The sequence below is a fragment of the Emys orbicularis genome, chromosome 11 (genome assembly GCF_028017835.1).
Source record: "Emys orbicularis isolate rEmyOrb1 chromosome 11, rEmyOrb1.hap1, whole genome shotgun sequence".
NCBI lineage: Eukaryota > Metazoa > Chordata > Testudines > Emydidae > Emys > Emys orbicularis.
In genome coordinates, this window is record NC_088693.1 from 37890962 (window position 1) to 37915890 (window position 24929).

The following is a 24929-nucleotide window of genomic DNA, read 5'->3' on the forward strand; positions in this document are numbered from 1 at the left end:
TGCTAACACCGGATTTAAAATATAAATAAATATATAATGCATTAACCCAAGTCCCCAGGGCAAAGTCACAAATCCACATAGTGTTTTGAATGGTACAGTTTGATTCAGGAGTTCTAATGTAGCTAAAAGACACATATATGTTCATAGAGCCAGAGAGGTCTCTATTGGCTACATCACACAGCAGGCACAGGAGTAGGCATTTTTCTTTCCAGTTTAAATTTTCACTCAGTTAGGTTCAGATCACCTTTCACAAGCAGTTTATGCATTCATTTCAAAATCCAGAACTGTCCAGCCTATCCTGCCTGGGGCAGCTCTGCCTCTATGAGGGTGGAGGATATGTAGGTCTGAGGATAAAAGAGTGAAGGACAACAAGATACAGGTAGAAAACTCTTTTGCATCCAAATCCAAAATGTAGCTCACAAGGTTGTGTGGCACCGAGGGGGGCGAGGGGAAGCTTTGGGCCAGCTTATAGAAGTTTGTTAGCTGTCATACATCTGTGTGGATTCTTTTCCCAGATGGGGATTTTAGCTCTCACAGATTCTAAATGTTTTATTTTTTTTAAAAAAGTTGCTGTCAACTTCGTAGATACATCATTTATTCTAGGGATCAGAAATAGGCAACGTAGATCAGAAAAAAGAATTGGCCCTAACCATGATCAAACACAAGAGTTTATTTTCCTCACTTTTTGTGCCTACAACTCCAATCAACGCAAACAGAAATTGTGCACATGTATAGGGGGAAAAAACAAGATTAATTCCCAGAGGGCTTGATCCAACTCCTGTTAAAGTCAATGGAGGAACTGAAATCAATGGGAGTTGGATCAGGCCTCTAAATGGGATAAATTCTATCTCCCTAATGAGTCTTGACAATCTCTGTGCTTTGGGAATTACTGTATTTAGGCCAACAAAGCTTAGACAACTTAGGTGGGATACACAGGCATTTAGAATACACATAAGATTAATTCCTGGTAAGAGACTAAAATAGTCAACAGAATGTAAGTCATAATCAACAGCAGGGAGTTGTACCGGGCTTGTCAGCTATTGTACAGTGATCACACAGTACCACAGAGTACAGAATCTACGCTGAGACTTTCAGCAAGGTATCACTGTGCAGATCCTACTGAAAAGCCTTGTGAATTAAAATTTGCAACAACTTCTTCACTCCAGCACTAGCTGTAACTGGCAAAGACACTGTTCTCTTGGAATCTTATAATGAGCTTGCAGATGTCTCCCCAGAATGTAAGTACCAGCACAAGAACAAAACCAATGTGTAAAACTACAGGCTATATGAGTTTGCAGACTAGTACTAGAACAAATTACGGTGGGGAAGAGGTGACAAAGTGATACTCAGATTTAAGCCGCTACTTTTCCAGAATGATTTCTAGAGACTGTTAACCAACCAGCTATGAGTTCTGCATAAAACACTCTATTGACAGACATTGTTGACTTGAGTCCTACAGACTAGAATCATTTTTGTGCTCCACACAGTGTCTTGTTGGCTAGTTGCAGTTAGTACAATAAAAGATTGGGGTTTTCTATGGCTTTTAGAAAATGATGTGATTACTCCAATGGTCTGATAGGAATACGAACACGAGTAAGGACTGCAGGGACCAGGCCTAATAGTTCAGCATTTCCTCTTTGTTTTAATGTTCATTTATCCAAATTGTTGATTATTGTGTGATATTTTGACTGTCTACATGAATTTTAAAAAACAAAAGAATTCTGAACTTTAGGAAAACAAAAATTGGAAAGGTTGGGGGGGGGTCATTTAACTACTTCAAGGATTTAAAAATGATCGATCACATTGCTCTAAAATGTAATTATTTTTAAAAATGCTATTTAAAACCAACAGTCAAGGCTCAGATGTTCAATCTGGGTTCCTAAAGTTAGGCAACTAAAGCCAAATTTAGGCCCCTAAGTAAAAGTAGACTTCAAAGGTGCTGAGCACCCCAGATCCCATCAAAATCACTGAGAGCTGCAGGTGCGCAGCACTTCTGAAGAACGGCCCGTTTCTGTTCAGGGGTCTACCAATGGATTTGGGTCTCTAGCTATCGGCGGGCAAGTTTGAAAACAGCCTCCTTGCCCCCGAGCTTCAGTTTAATTCTTGCCCCAACCCAAAGTGCAAATGCATCCAAAGCCAACCTGTGACAATGAAGAAGCATGTGTGAGTGCGGACGGTCACCATGAATGAGAATGTTGTTGTATATTTAAATATGCAACAATAATCACTGTGGCAACTCGTACTAACAACATTCTTGAAATCCTCTTTCTCACAATAAAGTCAGGCTGATCAGCGATCCCGTCAGCACTTGCCTGCTATAAGTATTTCCATTCATTTTACCACTTATTTAGTGAGAGGGAGATAGTGAGAGAGACAACAGATTCAGATACTGCTCTGAAGTGCTGCCTTGCTCAAAAACCAGAGGTTAAAGAAAGCAGATTGTGAGCATCAGCATTTTTGACATTTACAAAGCACACAACAAAGGAGTCAGTGCACTCACCCAGTATAGCCCAGACTTTTCTGTTCTCACCCAGAGCTCACACAGTCTCTGTGCTACGAAGTGAAGAAGTGCTGGGGTGGCAAGAAGCAGATGATCATACCAAACTGCACTCCTTTGCAGCAGAATTCTTCTCTCTCCAGCAGTACCCTCACTAATCAGAAGTGTTCACAACAGGAGGCTCTGCTGCTAGTGAGGGACATGCTTCCTGTCATCCTAAAACATTCTCCAACCACCTTGCAGACTAGGGAGAAGAGCAAGTGAAGCTGCATCTTGAAAACAATGGAAATCTATTGACAAGGAAGTTTAAAGAAAGGCTCTGTCAATACATATATTATTCATGGACACCACTCAAACGCTGCCCAAGCATCTAAGCCTGTGCCCCAATTTACTCACAGTAGGACAGAAAAAGCTGGAACTAGACACAACGCCTTTTACAGGAGCTGTATTTAAATTGGAGATAGATTTAGTAGATTTACTCCATTAAGTTCCCAGATCTCTAACATTATTTTTTATAGGCCTTGCTTTCAAACTCGGCGCAGATAGGAATTTTGGCTTCCATACTTTTCCTCATTATTTGCTGGCTCATCCGAGACAGTCTTAACGTGAAAGACCTGAATGGAAAGCACGTCTTCATAACTGGATGTGACAGTGGGTTTGGAAACTTGCTGGCTAAACAGCTTGACCAAAGGGGATTCCATGTCATCGCCGCGTGTCTAACAGAAAAGGGAAGCCGAGAACTACTAGCCTGCACATCCCTCTCACTGAAGACTGTGATACTGAACTTAACTGACTCCATCAGCATTGACAATGCAGTGGAGTTTGTGAAACAAGAGACAGATGGGGAGGGTAAGTGGTATAGCCGCAGTCCATACAAATTACTAAATATATAGTCCAGTATAAAACAGAAGAGTTCTGGTAGTAATCTTCCATAATAACCACACAGGAGTATTTCTTGTGCTGATTAAAGCTGTACTTTCTTCAGTGCTATGGTTCTATCTAGTTAGGTATTTATTAGCACCAACCACCATAGTTCCAAGAGTGTTTTATGTTCCAAAAGCCAGTTTCAACTGTTGCCCACTTTTATCAATCAGGGGACTTCTAAGTATCAGATTCCTTGATATTTTAACAGTCAGAATATATACTTGTACACGTTTTTAAGTCTCACTCAGCTGTAGGTAAAGAACTCAGCTTGTGGGAGTGCTAATCAGAGCCAATCAGAACTTCATTGACCTACTTAAGCAATCAGTCAGTCTGGCCAATTAAAAATGCCTAGCTGAGTTCACGCTCTCCTCCTTTGGGAAAGCAAATGGTTAGTTTTTTCTATGTCAACAAGTCTGATTTTTGTAATGCACACATAATGATGACACTGACCGTAGCAATCAAAAGAGGCATTGTCCAAATCCATCATTCCCTTTGGATTGTTACTACAGTGGTGTTTCTTTGTACCAGAGAGTGCTACTGTGCGCACCAGTGAGTTTAATGATGTGAAAGAGTGAAGAACATGTGTCTCTGAATACCTGTGAACAGAGAGTTTAGATTATTACTTGGCTTCTGCTTTTGGCAGAAAATGTTAAAAAGTCTGTCTTGGTTCCTAACCCAATGAATTTTTTCTGCTATGGCAAGATGTCCATTCCTTTCTTACCTTCACATTAGCATTAGAAATAAGATACTGAGTGCAGACTAGTTATTGTGAGTAAGGCCAAGAGGGAACACAACAACTTTATTTAGCTGAAGAAAGTATATAGTTGTAACTGGTACCTAGAAGCTGGCAAAGTTGATAACTGAGGTCCAAAAGCAAAGCAAAACATTTTTACCAATAAGGCATTTTTTTCATTTGAATAATCAGGTGATAACTTCAGTTGTTCTAAAGTCCAAAATCAATTCAATCTTCATATTGTTCTGACGTGTGTTACCTCCAGTGGTGGGACTAGGAAAAATAACCACAACTCATCTCGCCAGGGACTTTGCTGAACTCCTCTCCACATACCGTATCTGAAAAGCACTGTGGTCTCAGTCTAGTCTACATGGGACAGGCAACCGCAGCGAACACTCACTGTAATTCTCACTCTAGCCATACAATCAAAGAGGCCAAGCACTGCCTTAGCAGGGAGTCTACACTAGCCTCTCTCTCTAGAAATAGGCCGTCCTGAGCAGGGTGCTGTAACATTAATAACATGGCACTTATACAGCACTATTTATCCATAGAGCCCGAAGTACGTTACAAAGGTGGAGAAGCATTATTATCTCTGTTTTACAGATGGGGTAATGGAGAGAGCTCCAGGCCCACTTAGCGTATGTCTACACTGCAGTTGGGAGCAAGGCTCTAAGCTCAGGTAGGCAAACTCATGATAGTGAGGCTCATTCTAGAATTCAAAAGCAGCCGTGTGCATGTTGCAGCACCAGTGGTGGCATGGGCTAGCTCTCCCAGTGCCACAATGTCACACAGCTATTTTTAGCATGCTAGAGCAAGTCCCACTCACACCAATCTGTCTCTCCGGGCTGGAAGGCTCACCCCCACCTGCAGGGTAGACACACTCTTCGGGTCTAGTACTGAGAAGGCCTGGGAAGCCATGGCTCCAACTGAAATCATTTCTCCATTAATATTTTACCCAGTTCTAATTTAGAACCATTGACTAAAGCGTTAGGAAGGTGAAAGTGTTAGTCTGGATCTGTAAAAAGCAACAAAGAGTCCCGTGGCACCTTATAGACTAACAGACGTATTGGAGCATAAGCTTTCGTGGGTGAATACCCACTTCGTCAGATGTCTGACGCAGGGCTGCCCAGAGGATTCAGGGGGCCTGGGGCGTTAGGACCCCCCGCCGCCGAATTGCCGCCGAAGACCCGGCACTTTGGCGGCGGGTCCTGGGGCATTAGGACCCCCCGCCGCGGGTCTTCAGGGCACTTCGGCGGCGGGTCCCGGAGCAGAACGACACCCCCCCCCCCCCCGCCTCCGAATTGCAGCCGAAGACCCGGAGCGGAAGAAGCTCCGGGGGCCCCCGGAGCCCCAAAAAACTCTCGTGGGGGCCTCTGTGGGGCCCGGGGCCTCGGGCAAATTGCCCCACTTGTCCCCCCCCTCTAGGTGGCCCTGGTCTGACGAAGTGGGTATTCACCCACAAAAGCTTATGCTCCAATACATCTGTTAGTCTACAAGGTGCCACAGGACTCTTTGTTGCTTTTTACAGGAAGGTGAAAGAAAGTTTGCCAGCTGTACAGTATAAATTTTTTTTAGTATAAATTCAGACAGTCATGAGGAAACCCAGTCAGCTACATTCATCTTGTTAAACAGTGTGCAAAATGTGAGTCTATTGCCATATATCCTGTCTCCAACCCCACTCCCTGCTGTGATATTGGCACGTACTGAACGTGATATTTTTGGAATACTCTTAGGCCTCTTTGGTTTGGTAAATAATGCTGGAAGAGCAACGCCGATGGCACCCACCGACTGGATGCAGATAGATGATTTCAACACAATTCTGGATGTTAATCTGATGGGGTTGATTGAAATCACCCTGAAGCTTCTCCCGCTTTTGAAAAAGGCTAAAGGAAGAGTAGTCAACGTTGCCAGTGTTATGGGTCGCTTGGCATTTTTAGGTGGTGGCTACTGTTTGTCAAAGTGGGGCGTGGAAGCTTTCTCAGACATCTTACGGTGAGTCATTAGAGATGGATTTGTGATGCTAGTTCTGGCTTTCAAATGCTCTACAGTTTGTAGTTGTTTGAATCTGAGCCTGTGGTTGAGTTCATAATAGTTTAGAGACTAGATGTGAAATTCTGATCCTCACCAGAGTTTGGGTTGTTCCCTTTAGCAGGGGGTTAGTTTGGAGCTTTCTCTAATTTTATCCCATTTTTAACAGCATAAACCTTCCTGTACAAAGTCCTAGAAATGCAGCTTTGACTCAGCTAACAAGGTGAAAACCCAGCAGAGTTAACATCTGAGATGTCTTGCTCTGTGTAGTCACTTTACCCCTATGTCTGAGGCTGCCTTCACCAGCTGGCGCCCTCTTGTGGCTGTGTGGGTGCTACCCTGAGTTTGATTCAGTTTCTCCCCTTCACACACAATCAATATTGATTTTTTGTTATGACCCCAGTCCTCCGGCCAGGCCCTTATTAGTTGCTATCCTTTAGGGGTAATAAAGGGTGAGGAGGAGTTCAGTGGCTCTAGTGGACAATTCTAGGCCATGCAGGCCTAGGGTCTTTTCTTGCTCCAAAGTCTTTACCGTGCCTTGTGTTGGAGGGTAGTAGGGGAACCCAAGCCCACCCACTCCACTGGGTTACAGCTCAGGGACACTGTCTGAAGCAACTTGAACCAGTTCCTCCCAGACCCTTGCTGCTCCCTGAGCTGATTCCTACCTCGCCTCCTCACTAGGCTTTCTCCAGCGCTCTTGTTCTGGTGCTCCCTCTCTTGCAGCTCCTTGCCAGTCTGTGGAAGGGGTCTCCTCTCTGGAGTTCCTCTGGCAGCCAACATGCCCTCCTGTCTTGCAGCCCTTTTATCTTTAGAACTGTTGTGAGACTACCAATCAGTCCCATCTGAACAGGCAGCCAATTTAACTAATAATTTCCCATGTAGAACTGTATCAGATGCCTCACTGAAATGCAGGTAGAGAAGATCTACTGCATTTCCTTTGTCTAACAAAGAAGGAGATCAGGTTGGTCTGGCACAATCTACCTTTTGTAAACCCATGTTGTATTTTACCCAGTTACCATGTATCTCTATGTCCTTAACTACTTTCTCTTTCAAAATTTGTTCCAAGATCTTGCATACAATTGAGGTCAAACTACCTCCACATCCTCAATTTCTACCTCCACATCCTCATTAGTCACCCTGCACTATCTCTCTAAGCTCATCATTAGCCATATTGAAAACTGAGGCAACGTATTTATCTAGGTGTTGGGCTATGCCTAGATTATCCTTAATCTCCCCCGCATCCCCAGTGGTTAGCGCTCCCACTTCTTTCCTTGTTTTCTTTTTATTTATATGACTGGTTTCAATTCCCTTTGCAAGTCCAACTCTGCTTGGCTTTTGGCAGTTCTCACTTTATCCTTACACTTTCTGACCTCCAAGAGGTAGCTTTCCTTCCTAATCCATCCCATCTTCCATTCCTTTCTGCTTTCTCTTAATCACCTGTTTGAGATGCTTGTTCATCCAGATTGATCTGCAACCCTTCCCTACGAATTCTCTCCCTTGCTTGGCATGCAGGCTTCAGCTAGCTCCTGCAACTTTGACTTAAAGTAATTCCACGCCTCCTCCACATTCAGATCCTTGAGTTCTTCGGACCAGTCCACTTCCCTAACTAAGTATCAGAGGAGTAGCCGTGTTAGTCTGGATCTGTAAAAAGCAACAGAGAGTCCTGTGGCACCTTTAAGACTAACAGATGTATTGGAGCATAAGCTTTCGTGGGTGAATGCATCCGACGAAGTGGGCATTCACCCATGAAAGCTTATGCTCCAATACATCTGTTAGTCTTAAGGGTGCCACAGGACTCTCTGTTGCTTTTCCCTAACTAATTCCCTTAATTTTTTTAAGTTTGCCCTTTTGAAATCCAGGACCCTAGTTGCAAATCCAGTCTTGTTTATCCTTCAATTTAGTTTAAACTGAATTAGCTCATGATCACTCGAACCAAGGTTGTCCCCTGCAACCAGTTCTTCGATGAGGTTGTCACTACTCACCAATACCAAATCTAAAATGACATCACCTCTTGTTGGTTTGGCGATTATTTGGTGAAGAAATGTGTCAGCTATCACATCCAGGAAAATGTCAGCCCTACTATTATTAATAGCACTTGTCCTCCGATCTATAGCTGGGAAGTTAAGTCTCCAATAATCACTCAATTCCCAGTAGTATTTATTTCATTAAAAACATTAAAAGAGGTCTCTATCCATATCCAAATTGGATCCTGGAGGTCTGTAGCATACCCCAAGCACTAGCCCAGGGGAACCTCTAGTAGCTTTCTTCCCCAAAGTGATTTTGCCCCAACAGATTCTGTCTTATCCATTCCATCACTTCTAATTTCTTTACAGTCTACCCCATCATTAATGTACAATGCTACTCCACCACATTTGCCTTTATTTCTGTCTTTCCTGAACAGCACAAACCCTTCAGTACCTGTACTCCAATCATGATTAATATTCCACCATGTTTCTGTTATCCCTATTATATCCGGTTTCACTTCATGCACCGGTAGTTATAATGCCTCCATTTTGTTAGCCAAGCTCCTTGAATTGGTGTACAAACATCTTAACTGTTGCTACTTGGCTTCTCCCATATTCCTTGCCCAATTGGATACAGTCATTCTACTGCCAGTATTGCCTATCTGACTGGTTTCAACACTATCCTTCCTCTTAATGTCCATTCTCCTACCCACTTTCTCCATTGCTGTATCATTTCTTACGTGATTTTCCTCCCTCTCAATGTTAAAATCAGGCATGGAGATTACATGAGCATCTCCCAACCGTCTCCCCCGAGTTTCTAGTTTAAAGCTCTTTTAATGAGTTGTGCCAACCTCCATCCCAGAAGTCTATTTCCCTCCCTACTCAGGAGGAATCCATCCCATGAGAACACTCCTCTGTCCATGAATACCTCCCAGTGATCAAACATCCCAAAGCCCTCCTTATAGCGCCACTGCCTGAACCATCTGTTGATCATCATGATCTTGTCTCTCCTTCATTCTCCCCCTCTAGGGACAGGGAGAATCCCACTGAAGGTCACCTGAGCCTCCATTTTCTTAAGGGTCTTCCCTGCCCTGGCATAGTCTCCTTTGATAGAATCTAGCGAGAATCGAGAATCTAGCGAGAATCTAGCTGTATCACTTGATCCCACATGAAGGACAATCAGTGGATTCTTTTCTGCTCCCATTAGGATCCTTTTCAGCCTCAGATCCACATCCTGCATCTTAGCTCCTCGCAGACAGCACACTCTTCTGTTCTCTGGATCAGCTCTGGTGACAGGCCTGTCTGTTCTTCTTAGTAGGGAGTCCCCAATCGTATAGACCTGCCTTTTCCTGGTGATGGTGTGATTCTCCTCTAGTCTTATTCCTGTTCTTTCTGGCTGCAAGTCCTCTTGTCTTTTATTCTCCCTTGTAATGTTCTGCAAGTCATCCTGAATCACCCTGGGGCTCTGAATGGGGTATCTCCATTGACTCTTCTCCTCTTCGTACAGGACTAGTCGCTCTTCTCTTCTTCCTTGCCCTCCCACCTTCAGTTACTGCCTGCTGTGCCCCTTCTTCATTCTCCTGCTCTGCAAACCAGCTCCTGAGCTCTATTGCTCCTGCGCTAGACGGTCTTTTCCTCTGCCTGGCTCTTGTAATCACATGCTTCCACTGGCCTAAACTTCCTTGTTGCCCTTTTTATCCTTAACTTCTGCTGTCTTTACTATCCCATAATAATCTAAGCACTGGTGATGCTGGGCAGCAATTAGGCTGTCGTATGTAAAAGATACTTATACATAACTTTGGAATATTAGACTCAATGAGTATCTGTCCCTCTGCAGTCAATGGTGCTTTGCTGATTTACAGAGGCTGAAGAGCTGATCCAGAGGGTCCTCTCAACAGGCAGGTAGAATTGGTAAAATTGACTGGGAGCAGTTGTGAACATTCAGATAAAGCAGAATATGCTCCAGGAAACAAATTTAGTGGCTGATGTACAAGAGTGTTCAATTCCATTGCATTGTTTGGAATGGCACATGAATGAGTCAGCTCCCCAAAGGTCTCTGGAGCTGCCCCTTAGGGGAGAGAAGCAATTTTCATGGTGAAGGAGTGAAACTGCAATGCAAAATATAAACTGTAAACATCTGCTCCCTTTCTTATTAGTTAACAGTAAATGAATTCACTTTCAGCACATGAACATTTGTCCAATGAAATGTACAGAGTTGAGACTCCTAAACCAGTCAAATGATTCTGCCCAACTGTGTTTTGCTTTCAGATTCTTTCAGGTTGTTAATGGCCTACCAGCAGAAGTAGATTATAACAGAGCAGCAGGAACTGGAAACATTTCTTTGTATTCTACATCTTTGAATAGAAATGTACAGCGTTTCAGCTAGATGTGTGGCTCAAATGGATTTGGGAGTTACCTTGATCCTCACTGTTCCTAAGCAAACCACGCAGAATAGACGTTAGTATACCTGCTGCTGCATTCAAGCGCTCTTCGTAGCTAGATTGTATAGTTCTCTGTACAGTGGGTCTTTTCCTGTGATGGGTTACAACAAAAAGACAATATGTCATATAATAAAGCTAATTTGCACTTTTTTGACATTTTTACATAACCAGAAATAAATCAACATTTGATTTTTATGTTCTTAAGGTACACGCTTTCACTCTGGTTATTACAGAACCAAATATTTAAAGATCATGTAATTGTTGGGTCTGCCAGGATGAAAACATTTGCTATTGTGTTTTATTTCCATTCCAGGAGAGACATGCAGCATTTTGGAGTGAAGGTGAGCATAATTGAGCCGGGATGTTTTAAGACTGGAGTAACTAGTTCAGAGGTCATTGAGAGAGACCTGCTAAGACTTTGGAACCAACTAACTCCTGAGGTCAGAGAATCCTATGGAGATAAATACTTTGTTGAGTGTAAGTACAAATACTTAACATCACTGGACTGGACTGGGCTAACCTTAGTCATGGACTGACCATTATTTCTTTGGAGTACAACTCTCCTGTTGGAGTGAAGGGCTTAGTCTCTTGGCGCACCTATTAGATGGTGGAACATGTTCTGGTTCAGATAACTCTGGGAAAGAATGCTATTCAGCTGACAGAGTGCTCTATTGATGGCCTGGTAAAACATATTATTGTCCTTTGTCCTCAACAACTGACAGCTAGAGAGCCAGTGGCAGGACACCTCCTTGATTCTAGGGGGTTGTCACGTCTTTGCTTTGCAGGACACTCCTCACTCATCCAGGCAATTCATCACAATGTTGAAGAGTCAATATACTTCCCAATGCTTTACAGAATAGCTTTTCTTTCTACATAGGATTTCCGATTCTTCTGTTTCACTAAAGAGTATTTCCTCTTCTGCTGCAGGATTTCCTGTTCTGCTGAAGATTAGGTTTGAGTTACTCTTACAGGGTACAAGAACATTTGCAGCGAATTAGAGGGCCTGAGGAAGTTTCAAGAAGAAAGAAAGTGAAGTTTACTTATTAAATATACTTAATTCAGGCTACAAAAGGCAGGGCGATAAACAGCAAAACTTGGAAACATATGTACAGTATACAAAGCCTGTAGTTTCATAGATTAATTATGGGCTATTGAATATTTGTTTCTTGAGCAGCAAATAAGCAACTATTACTAACATAAAAATAGAATGATTTCTAAAGCTTTACAATGCAGTTAACAGTAACATTTGGGGTTGGAGAGCATCTATAGCTCTTCTTGTTCTTTTACAGAGTTAGCTGTCAACAATTTAAAATTCTTTTATCAGAGAATGTTTCATAAGCATTCGGGGATTTATTTTCTTCCCTGCAGATATAAGAGCTCAAAGATTTTCAATGAAAAGATTGTGCGACTCTGACATTTCTAAAGTCACAAAATGCATGGAGCATGCCTTGATAGCAAAATACCCCAGGACACGCTATGGATCTGGATGGGATGCAAAGTTCTTTTGGCTGCCCCTCTCCTATGCACCAACCATTCTATCTGATATGATGTTGCGTATGCTGCTTCCAACTCCAGCAGCCAGTAGGAAATCAGTATCCAGAGTTCCACTTGATGTTTAATATTTAGTACACTAGGGTCAATGCTAAAGTGATGATTGTTATTCTTTTCAAAATCAGCCGTTCACTTTCCTACCTGACAGCTTTAATTCTCTTCAGAAAACACTTTCATTTTTATTGAATTTCAGTCTGGAGAAAGTTTTTCTTTGTTATATTCATCAGAGATATATTTGCAGTATAACATTCACCTGCAGAGCTGGTCAAATAGTATTTACCAGATAAAAAGTTTGGTGACTTTGGGCCTTTTATTTCCTGAATCAGTCCTTCTATATGCAAATATATTCTGCTCTTTAAGTTGGACCAAACGTCAGCCTATGAATTATATGATGTTGGTATGCAAAGTGCAACATTGTTAATCCATATATTCTAGTGGGTAGAATATACATGTTCTATAAGAACACATTTACTCAAGAACTGATACATCTATTCATGTTGAATATGGGTATTTGATTTGATCAAGTTTAAGCCATTAGAGTTCACAGCTTTGTGAAGTTCAGTGGCTGGTGTGCATGATTCAGTCAAAGTAAGCCCCTAGCTTTTGAAAAATATCCACAAAAAGTTAGTTCCAGTGCTCAGCTACATCTATGCGCCTATTTACCATTCAATAGGCAGCTACTATAGTGGGAATAATACACAGGTTATTTCAACAATATGTAATATAAGTGACAAGCAATCAAAGACAACTGTTATCCATTACCACAATATTTATACATTACCCTGATTCCTAATTTTAGTGTAGTTTTATCCGAAAAATAATACATATGTACATGATGCCTTTTATCCTGAGGGATCCCAGGGGGTCTTACATTTCACCCCATACTAATTTCGTGAAGCAGATCATTTTGTTTATGCTGTCGTCGATTAATATTACTATATGCAATGCACTAAGCATGGTAAAATACCACTTGCTAAGTGCACTATAGGTTTTTTCCCTGATAAGCCGCTGGCGAGTAGCTGACATGATGGTGTGCATGATGGTTTGAAAATTGATAGGGTAAAGGTTTCATTTACTAGAGATTTGAGTTGCTGATTAATGATTAATATCCAGGTCAGTTAAGTTTACAAAAATATCACAGCAAGTCAGAACTTAGAATGAGGAAAGGGGGTTCATCACGTGTGTGTGTGTTTGCGTGAAATTAAAGTACTGCACTCAGAGTCTACTCTCTACCAAATGTCTTCAGAGGAAGCAAATTCATTTTACCTCATTTGACGATAAACACACATTTATAAATATTTTTCCCTGTCTGGTCTGATGGCTTGAAAGATCCTACATCTGAGAGAAACTAATGTCATTTATCACCCTAACAGTGGCAGATTACAAAGAGAGATTGAAAGTTCATAGAAAACGGGCCATCTTTCAAACATCAGTCTAGTGTTCAGAAAGGCAACAAGGGATGGGGATCATAAAGTGAAAGAAATCAGAGAATAAAGCTGTGAACAAAAACCTTAAAGCCTCTGCTGGACTGAGTACCATAGCTACTCTCCATTCATTGACTCGTGGAAGGGAGGGGAGGCCTTTGCTATACATTTTACTGAGGAGGAGAGGAAGCCCAAACTGGTGCCTGGGGGTCCCTCTGCCAGAAAAAGAAAGTTGTTTTTTTTTAAATCATGAGCAAACATATGCACTATATAAACAGTACAGCCCCGAAGAGACTACATTTTATTTGTGTCTGACAACTTACAAATCTTGTGAAAAAACCAGTTATTATATATTTAAAGTGAACATGAGTTTTAGCAGTAGATTTTCAGCACGGCTGAAGCTTTATGTCTCTGGGTATAATTTGCAAAATTGACACCTGCATTTTTTATGGGTGCAAAGGGAGGCCAGATTTGGGAAACGTAGGCCTCAATATCATCTCTCTCTCTAAAAATTCAAGTATAAGAACTTTGTGGGTTTGAGATAGTTCTTTCCTTCAAAAAAAAAAAAAGCCACTTTTTAAAAAACATCTTCTTTTGTAAACTGTTCCACGGATTACTAGGAACATCTTAAAGTAAAGCACTGGGGTAAAATGGAGTTACCAAGCCATTATTTGTTTTGCTCAGGTCTGTACTGCCTGAATATTCATAAAGCACTAACTACACTCCCTATGTCCTATTCCACCACAAACTGAGCTCAGTGTAATGGCTTGGAAAGATCCTCTTTGAAGTAGTCCCTTCTTTGGTAGTCCCAAAATACTGATCAGAGACATTATAACAGAACTATGTACTTGAAAAGGTTTACAAATCTGAAGCCAGATCCTCAGCTAGTATTAACTGGTGTAGCTTAGTTGAAGTGAATGGAGTTACACCAATATATACCAGCTACCAATCTGGCCCCTGATTTTACAGAATAAGAGATATACTGGACATGCTTACACAGGTTCATTTGTAAAATGCAATTTATTATAAAATTTTTGTGCAAAAGACACTGTTCATAACTTTTCCAGGATGTAACAATTCTTATGTATTGTAGGATATTGCATTATTCTTTAAATTGTGAATAAAATGTATCATAGAAAAGTTGTAAAAATGATAATGATTTACAACATTCCAAGCCAACTTTGGGGTGAGTAATGCACTCATGCACTAAGTTAAAATTGCAAACAACTTATGCATGAACGGAGTACATCTTCTGAATCACGCTTCCGTGCAAATCTGCACCATCATTAAAATCAGTTCATGATCACACCCGCATGAGTTTCATGAATCAATGGGTACAGATTAAAATAGAGGGCTTGGCTTGAACAAAAGTGGATGTGTTTCTCCAAAGCAAAGCCTTTGAGTAAGCTGCCTTTCAAAACCGACACAAAAGCTGTGCCAGCTACACCAATATTATTATTCCAGCTGGAGGAGGAATAAAGCACCTAGGTGCAGCAAGCCCTATTTTCTCTTGGCACACAGACACCAGAAAGAGCCATGTCATCCAGGTAAAAGGTCAGTTGTCATATTGTGATTCTTGGGCCAAGTATTTGGCTAGCACTCCCACAAGAACAGGAATATTAGAAAAACATTTGGCCCAAGAAGTAAGACACACCACAAGGATGAAGGGAGACAAAATTTGACTCTCGCAGACATTTCCTTGAACTGGAGGCTTCCAATGTATTTAACAGGTGAAGTTTAACAAAGCCATAGCAAATACATGTGTTAGTCTGAGATCCCGTTTTTGTGCATGTGGATTTTAAATATCCTATTACTCTAATACACCTACGTTGACCAACACAGTGACAGGCATTCAACCTCATGAGAACAGAGATTATTCTGATTATTACCTCATCAGAACAGAGATGACTGGATAGGGACTCATGAAGGATATTAACAATAGTGCTAGCAGCATGATAGTGTAGGCATTAACTTGCATGTATTTTGTCCAGGGAGGTCTACAGTCACTCGTATGATATGCACGTTGGAAAGTACAAGCCAAAGTTTGGCCTTCTGTGATTTACTGGGATTGGAGAGCTGTGCAGCCAGAGCCCAGGCCTGGAAACCAGAAACTTTCCACCTCTATTCCCAGTATTGACACCGACTCCTTTGATGGCTTCCAATCAGTCAGTCTCTTTGCCCTCGTTTCACACTCTGTAACTGTGAATAATCGTTTCCTACTTTACAGGGATGTTGTGAGTATTAATATGTTATAGATTCATAGATTCATAGATTCTAGGACTGGAAGGGACCTCGAGAGGTCATCGAGTCCAGTCCCCTGCCCTCATGGCAGGACCAAATACTGTCTAGACCATCCCTGATAGACATTTATCTAACCTACTCTTAAATATCTCCAGAGATGGAGATTCCACAACCTCCCTAGGCAATTTATTCCAGTGTTTAACCACCCTGACAGTTAGGAACTTTTTCCTAATGTCCAACCTAGACCTCCCTTGCTGCAGTTTAAGCCCATTGCTTCTTGTTCTATCCTTAGAGGCTAAGGTGAACAAGTTTTCTCCCTCCTCCTTATGACACCCTTTTAGATACCTGAAAATTGCTATCATGTCCCCTCTCAGTCTTCTCTTTTCCAAACTAAACAAACCCAATTCTTTCAGCCTTCCTTCATAGGTCATGTTCTCAAGACCTTTAATCATTCTTGTTGCTCTTCTCTGGACCCTTTCCAATTTCTCCACATCTTTCTTGAAATGCGGTGCCCAGAACTGGACACAATACTCCAGCTGAGGCCTAACCAGAGCAGAGTAGAGCGGAAGAATGACTTCTTGTGTCTTGCTCACAACACACCTGTTAATACATCCCAGAATCATGTTTGCTTTTTTTGCAACAGCATCACACTGTTGACTCATATTTAGCTTGTGGTCCACTATAACCCCTAGATCCCTTTCTACCGTACTCCTTCCTAGACAGTCTCTTCCCATTCTGTATGTGTGAAACTGATTTTTTCTTCCTAAGTGGAGCACTTTGCATTTGTCTTTGTTAAACTTCATCCTGTTTAACTCAGACCATTTCTCCAATTTGTCCAGATCATTTTGAATTATGACCCTGTCCTCCAAAGCAGTTGCAATCCCTCCCAGTTTGGTATCATCCGCAAACTTAATAAGCGTACTTTCTATGCCAATATCTAAGTTGTTAATGAAGATATTGAACAGAGCCGGTCCCAAAACAGACCCCTGCGGAACCCCACTCGTTATGCCTTTCCAGCAGGATTGGGAACCATTAATAACAACTCTCTGAGTACGGTTATCCAGCCAGTTATGCACCCACCTTATAGTAGCCCCATCTAAATTGTATTTGCCTAGTTTATCGATAAGAATATCATGCGAGACCGTATCAAATGCCTTACTAAAGTCTAGGTATACCACATCCACAGCTTCTCCCTTATCCACAAGACTCGTTATCCTATCGAAGAAAGCTATCAGATTGGTTTGACATGATTTGTTCTTTACAAATCCATGCTGGCTGTTCCCTATCACCTTACCACCTTCCAAGTGTTTGCAGATGATTTCCTTAATTACTTGCTCCATTATCTTCCCTGGCACAGAAGTTAAACTAACTGGTCTGTAGTTTCCTGGGTTGTTTTTATTTCCCTTTTTATAGATGGGCACTATATTTGCCCTTTTCCAGTCTTCTGGAATCTCTCCCGTCTCCCATGATTTTCCAAAGATAATAGCTAGAGGCTCAGATACCTCCTCTATTAGCTCCTTGAGTATTCTAGGATGCATTTCATCAGGCCCTGATGACTTGCAGGCATCTAACTTTTCTAAGTGATTTTTAACTTGTTCTTTTTTTATTTTATCTGCTAAACCTACCCCCTTCCCATTAGCATTCACTATATTAGGCATTCCTTCAGACTTCTCGGTGAAGACCGAAACAAAGAAGTCATTAAGCATCTCTGCCATTTCCAAGTTTCCTGTTACTGTTTCTCCCTCTTCACTAACGGGAATGATTTTCATCTCATGCTTTACCAAGGTATAACTGACTTCAATAGAGTTCTGATTTACCCCTCAATGTGTAACTAGGCTCAAATGTTTGGAAAGTACAAGTACTTTTATTAGTGTTCTCTAAAGCACTGCTTTTTTTCAGACTGAAAGCTCCAGATTATGACAGATTTGTATGGCGCATTAGACTCAATAATTTATGGATTAAGAATATGATAAAATAACACATTTATTAGATTTATTCAGCAGCATCATTTTCCAGTTATCTTTTCTAATCAAAATACATTTCAAAGTCATTACAACAAGCATTCTAAATAGGGATAGCATATATTTTGAGAACTCAGGCATAAAACAATCAAACAGCAGAAGTCTCATTGATTATAAATTTAGGAACCTGCAGTTATATGAGTAACTAGCCAGGAATGCTAAATAACATATTAGAGTTATTCCTGCAGTGGTGCTTAGACTTTCCTTAAACGGTTCATGTTATGGAAACTAAATTGGCTAATTAATGAAAAAGCTAGCAACATGTACAGTATATTCTGATAGAACGTTATGGAAATAACCAGATGACCTACAAAGATTGCATCAGTAGAAACTGTTTCCCTTTCTATTAATGTCCACCTCAGGAAATAAATAGTCAATAAAAATTAAATTTTTCACATGAAAAAAGCTGGTTCATTTTTAAATTAACCAGCATCTTTTGTACTTTGCTAGCTACTTCATTTAACAGTACAAACAACTTCCAGAGACTCCAGCCAAGAACAGAGTTATTCCATTGATGATCAGGAGAAAATCTCATTAAATTAAGTATGAAATTACGGCATGGTACTAAAATTTAAATATATCAAATCTTCCTATAAACGCTGTTAATGGGATATTTTAATTGGAACCCAGAGGGAAAATACATGTATTATGGATCTGGGGAGGAATTATTTGATTTCAACCAGACAAAATATTGCAAGAACAATATTCTGTGCAGGTAGCTATTCAGCCAAAATACGCTGTACTGAATTTTCCATCTTTTGTTTAATATGAGATATACAGAGAGAGAGAGGACAGAGAGACCCATTTTTATATACAGTAGTATATTAAATGGGTAGTAGAGATACACAACACACCAGTACAAGTTTAAGAAGGTGCTGTTATAAATATATAGGCTCTAAAAGTTTCTGTAAATCAGAAAACCTCTATATTTACCTTGATTTTTTTTAGTTAAATCATGTATATAATGGATTTATCCCTAAAGATGCAACAACCAATTCAGAACAAATTTCTTTAGCTACATCAACAAACAAGATAATCTTTCAAAAATTTACAAATGTACAATATATTTATAACATTACTTTCAGACAGCTTCAGTGCAAAGATATACATATAGTACATCATGATAATTGTTCATAAAAATAGCAGTTGGCATTTGTCAAAAAAACAAGGCATAGCTTCAAAAGACATCTTCAGCTATTGGCTAAAAGGTGTATATATTTTTTATAAAGCGTTTGAATGTGAACCTTTTCCCGTCTGTTTATAAAAAATATATGTGCAAATGGGTAAGTCTAATTATTCTCTAACTGATTAACTAGTTATACAACAGAGTCCTCTTTAACAAGATTGGCGGTGTCTTTAAATGTATCCTCTGTTGCTGTATAAGCTAAAGGTGTGTCTCTCTTGAGAGTAATTTTAGGAGGCTGTGAAGGAGAGGGGAGAGAGGCATTTTCAGTGTCCCCTTGTTGTTCCTTCTCCATCTGAAACAATCACCATAAAAACCATGGTTTAATATTAACCATTCACTTTAGGTTTGATTTCAGAATTGCTAAGCATTCATAGCTCTTGTTGAAGTCAATAAGGTACGTGGATACTCAGTCCCTCTGACCATCAGCCCATATATCATTATTTAAACACGGATTTCACCTCAGCAGGCAAAGCTGAGAAAACAATGAATTACTAAACTAGTCAGGGCTGATCCTGCCAACGATTACTACCACCCATGTATTTAACAATGAGTAATTTTATGTCTCTACACACTTATTACTGTAGATAATTATTGAGGTAACCGGCACTACTTAGGAAGTAAGCATTATCTCGGTAGTGTTTGCTGGGCTGGATCCTTCGCTTTACAAATTCCCACTCACATCTCATACAGTATGGGACAAATAGGGTAAAATTTTCAAAAGTACCTACATGTCTTGGAGCCTAAGTCACATTTTCCAAAGTGACTGAGGAGAAGTTACTTTCAATGATACTTAAGCTCCTACATGCCTAATTCACTTATGAAAAAAGGACTTAGGCTCCTAAGTCACTCCGGAGCATTTGAAAATTTTATCCACAGTGTGAGACTCTTGATCTGGCCCCTTTATGCTGGGTAAAAGGGCCTTAAGCGCCAGTGTCCAGCCGTGGGAGAATTCCCCTGATGCAGGCACTGCAGAAGACCACTGTAAGGCTGCCTTACAAGAACCCCCTCACAAGCATGCCAAGGGTGGGTTTGAGGATAGAGGGGAGAGCTCGGAGCAGGGCCACAGCTTGCAGCACTTCAGAGATTCTGGGCAGTGATGTGGCTCATAGGGCAGCGCCAGGGGGCTGTTGTAACTTAGTCTTTGTCTACACTGCACTTTCGTCAGTAAAACTTTTGTCATTCAGGGGTGTGAAAAAAACACACGCCCCTGAACGACAAAAGTTTTATTGATGAAAAGTGCCGGTGTGAACAGTGCTATGTTGGCGGGAGAAAGCTACCACCTCTCGTTGGGGTGGATTTATTTTATCGGTGGGAGAGCTCTCTCCTGCCAACAAAGAGCGGCTACACTGCCCACCTTTTAGCGGCATGGCACAGCTGTGTCACTAAAAGGTGCATAGTGTAGACATAGCCTTAGATAGCCCTGGGGACTTATGCCAGCAGCTTCTTCAGCCCCAGGAACAGCCTAAGGTTGGGAGGGCGTAACTGTGGCTTTAAATCCACCCCAGCCCCTTTTCCCCGTGCTGCATGTTCTGTGTGGTGCCTCTTATTGGTGCAGCACAGACTCTTATCCATAATCTTTATACTATGAAAACAAACGTTAATTCATGCTTCCCACACTACAAGAACCAGCCCTGCTCATGAGCTAGGTGAAAAGTGCAGGCTGAGAATGAGAGTGATACAATTCAGAGTTACCTCTGCATAGATTGGATTTTCAAAATTAGTACTTAGTTTCAGTTTTCTTTTGAAGAAACTCCACTTTGTTTCCTGAAAGATAAAAATAACAGAACTTTACTAATAAACTCTTTAGCACAACAGTTTCTCCCCTTTCATTTGCAAAATGATAATACTGTTGAGGGAGGGTTTTCAATAGCATTTCTTATTGGCTATAGCCGTAAGTGATTTTATTCAGGAAATGTTCAACCCATCACCATTTTATTTATTTATTTATTTATTTATTTATTTATAATTAAGCTCTTTTGGTGTAATTTTTTTAAAGCCTATCTCAGATTCTAAGTGCTTCGACAATTGTTAAAATGACAATCCATCTGTAAAGGAAGAAACGAAAAATGTAACAACACAGTTAAAGTGTCTAAAAATGTAATTTCTCCTTAAGAGTATAGGCATTGTTTGTTTGGGGTTTTCTGAAGGCTCATCAGAAAAAAACATATCAGATGGAACCCACAAATGGTACCTGAAATGGCCAGTTATACTATTATTCCTGACACAACCTCTAATCCTTCACCAGTCAACCAGCCACAGAAGGCAATTCAGTGGATCTTTTCAGTACAGGGAAAATAAACTAGGTTTTCACTACCACGCAATTAATTCTTATTTTAAGTCACCGTATGGGCTAACAGTCATCTCCCTAAATCTACCTTTTGATACTCAATAATGTCATTCAAATGAGCTCATCTTAGACTATTTCCCCTTCACCCCCCTTTTGTTGTTAGCATTATTTGCTTACAGTAGCAGCTCGCAGGGGTTCTCAAACTGGGGATCAGGACCCCTCAGGGGGTCGTGAGGTTATTACATGGGGGGATCGCGAGCTGTCAGCCTCTACCCCAAACCCCGCTTTGCCTCCAGCATTTATAATGGTGTTAAATATATGAAAAAGTGTTTTTAATTTCTAAGGGGGGTCGCACTCAAAGGCTAGCTGTGTGAAAAGGGTCACCAGTACAAAAGTTTGACAGCCACTGAGCTAGAGGCCCCAATGGGAATCAGGGCCCCACTACTTCTAGGCACTTTACAAACACATGGAAAGAGACAGCCTCAAAAGAGCTCATATTCGAAGTAGACAAGACAGAAAAAGGGAAGGAGGGGAAACAGAGGTCAGGCAAGTCAGTAGCAGAGTTTAAAATAGAACCCAGTTCTCTTGGGTTCCTGTCCAGTTTCCGATCTAACAGGCCAATTGTTGTTATTTTAACTAAAACAGTATCCATGAGGTAAGATGACAGCAGATAAAATGGCAACATTTATTTATAGAGAGTAACACTACAAATGGACTCTACGCAAATCAAATGGAAAAGAAAAAACAGGTGTGAAATTATAAAATGAGAAATTACTGTAATGACTGAGCAACACTCAAGTATATGCAGGGATACAAATCCCTGTGAGCTCTGCTTGGAAACTCGGGTCCATCCACAAGGAGAAAATTGTAGAATCAGGCCCTAAAAGAATGCTGACCTGTAAAGAGCCACATCACTAACTAACAGAGGGTCCTGTGGCACCTTTAAGACTAACAGAAGTATTGGGAGCATACAGGACCCTCTGTTGCTTTTTACAGATTCAGACTAACACGGCTACCCCTCTGATACATCACTAACTAACGTAATTCAATAGATTTCGCTTAGCCTCAGTTGCCAGAGAAGTTCCAGGGATGCTCTATCATTCTGCAGCATCAGCATTTACACTCGCATGCTGTTGACTCAATAGGAGGGATAACTTAGCACCTATGCTAAGCACTCGGCCTTTCAGTCCACTCACCAGATAAGCCTGGGACTTTGCTTCCACCACAAGCAAAACCCTATCCTGATTGCCTTAACGGACTTCCTCTGCCCCTCAAGAAAACTTCAATAATATGCACTTTGTTATCGTTTCCTTAGCAACAGGCATGCAGCCAGCAAAATATTCTCTGGCACATGCCCACTGAAATTCATAGTGAGCCTCAATTGGTAATTTATGTGAGAGATGAGCTGAAGAGATATGATAGCCTTTGCTTATATGTATTATTCAGAAATAATAATGTGACTTGCAGGAATCACATGACTAAGCTAGGCGAGAAAATTCTTTGATCTTCAACACTGAAAATACTCAACAATACTCGAAACGAACATTCTGTATGCAGGTGATGCATGAAATTGCAATGCTTAATGTTGCTATGGTTATAAGTAGAATATAAAAACATGATTAAACTACACAAATGATAAACCTCTTACATTTTCATTACAATTAATCAGATTTTAGATCAAAGTGTAGTGTTACTGTCTATGAAAAATTGAACTATTTTTATGCAGATGTATTTCAGTAGGGATTTGTTTGTTAATTGCTGAATGTATGAATGTTTGTTAAAAAATATCACTTATCTTGCGAGTGAGAGGGAGCAGGTCTTCAGCTGGTGTAAGCTGTCATAGTTCCACTATTGTCAACAGAGCTATGGCAATGTACACCAGCTGAGGATCTCCCTGCTCACATTGCAACTTTCATGCTGAGAGAAGACCCTGAAAAGAGAGGGTTATAATGGAAACACTGGTAGGCTCTTCACTGCAGAGGTACAAATACTGCTATTCAAATGTACTTTCAATGTCACAAGCATAGTCAGTGCTGGAGAGAAACAGAGAGAACCCTGTGAAGCCATCTGGGGCTGAAACAGTCTTAGCAGGAAATAAAACTTGACAAATTTTAGCAGCTGGTTCCTACAACTGTCAAGCATACTCAGTATTCAGAAGTGTTGGCATCTGTGCTGCAGAGACAGGGAAGAATAGCAAAAAGGATTATGGGCCATATCCTTTGAGGTACAAAGAACAGGAGTACTTGTGGCACCTTAGAGACTAACAAATTTATTAGAGCATAAGCTTTCGTGGGCTACAACCCACTTCTTCAGATGCATATCTACAACCCACTTCTTCGGATGCATAAGTGGGTTGTAGCCCACGAAAGCTTATGCTCTAATAAATTTGTTAGTCTCTAAGGTGCCACAAGTACTCCTGTTCTTTTTGCGGATACAGACTAACACGGCTGCTACTCTGAAACCTTTGAGGTACAGACACTTTCTGTGAGCTACCAAATGCCCTCAACTCCTCTTTAAAGGTTTGTCTAAATGGCTGTAAACCAGATTTAAAGGGATGTAAGAGTGTCCACACATGGAGTCATATTGGTTTAACTAAACCAGTGCCCCATCATATCTTTAGTTAAACTGGTGCAACTTTGTGGGTAGATCAGGTGCCTAAGGGTATGTCTACACTGCAATTAAAAACACACAGCTGGCCCATGCCAGCTAACTCGGGCTAATGGGCTCGGGCTAAGGGGCTGTTTGATTGGGGTGTAGACATTCAGGATTAGGCTGGAGCCTGGGCTCTAGGACCCTGAGAGATCGGAGGGTCCCAGAGCTCAGGCTGCAACTGGAGCCTGAACATCTACACCACAATTAAGCAGCCCCTTAAGCACCGTGAGCCTGTCAGCTGGCAGAGGCCAGCTGCAGGTTTATAACTGCAGTGTAGACATTTAATCCCTATGGCAGTGCAGTATTGGAACTGTGCCTGAGTGGAGCAGTTGCATAGCATGATCTCTGCACTTCATGAGGAGGCAAACTCTGCACAGACTGTAAATAGACTAACATGAAGTGGATCCTTGAGGTGGACAAGGGAAGAGAACTCTTGCAGAGATGCTTTGACAAAAGCCTTGTATATGAGGTTGAAGAAGAGCTTGCATGCTGGAATAGCAACAGCAGAGAGGATGAACTGCAGCCTTGTTACTGTCATATAAAGCCTGATTAGCTGGACTTTGTGCAGGGAGATGTGTCAATTTCACTCCAGGTCATTATTTTACGCAAAGTGAAAATTATATTGCACATCTTTCCTGCATTAGGTGTGAGAGTTCAGAAATCCTAACACTGATCACAAATAAAACAGTGCTCTGGGTTTGCAGCACTGAAGTGTTTTCAAAGACTAAGAACAATACAGCAATGAATTAGCGCCGTTCTAAAAAATTTTAAGCACCACTGTGTTACCTGTGTTGTTTCTGTGCTTGCAGGAGGTTGCTGTGCACTAGCAGATATTCCAGCAGAGTAGACAGGATTTTCAAAATTCTCATTTTCCTCACTATTAGATGCGGTTACCTGTTCGTAAAAATAATTTAAAAGGGTTATACAGCTCCTAGTAATGATGAGAAAAAGTTAAAACCCACAGACAAGGACTGATATAA

General features: G+C 41.1%; 2 protein-coding genes across 2 annotated transcripts in view; one reads left to right on the plus strand and one right to left on the minus strand.

Moving 5' to 3' along the window:
• The first annotated feature begins 1211 nt into the window (after positions 1 to 1211).
• LOC135885785 (retinol dehydrogenase 7-like) lies at positions 1212 to 12206 on the plus strand. The gene is made up of 5 exons (XM_065413690.1): positions 1212 to 1238; positions 3016 to 3346; positions 5888 to 6146; positions 10901 to 11064; positions 11956 to 12206. Exons 1-5 carry the CDS (start codon positions 1212 to 1214, stop codon positions 12204 to 12206), a joined length of 1032 nt encoding a protein of 343 aa, XP_065269762.1.
• A 6934-nt stretch (positions 12207 to 19140) lies between these two features.
• LRP2 (LDL receptor related protein 2) overlaps positions 19141 to 24929 on the minus strand; it is a 174718-nt gene continuing 168929 nt past the window's right edge. Inside the window, exons 78-80 of the mRNA XM_065412898.1 lie at positions 24736 to 24843; positions 20703 to 20774; positions 19141 to 19302 (exon numbers count right to left, since the gene is read on the minus strand). Coding sequence (XP_065268970.1) covers positions 19141 to 19302; positions 20703 to 20774; positions 24736 to 24843 — 342 coding nt within the window. The remainder of the gene's footprint in view (positions 19303 to 20702; positions 20775 to 24735; positions 24844 to 24929) is intronic.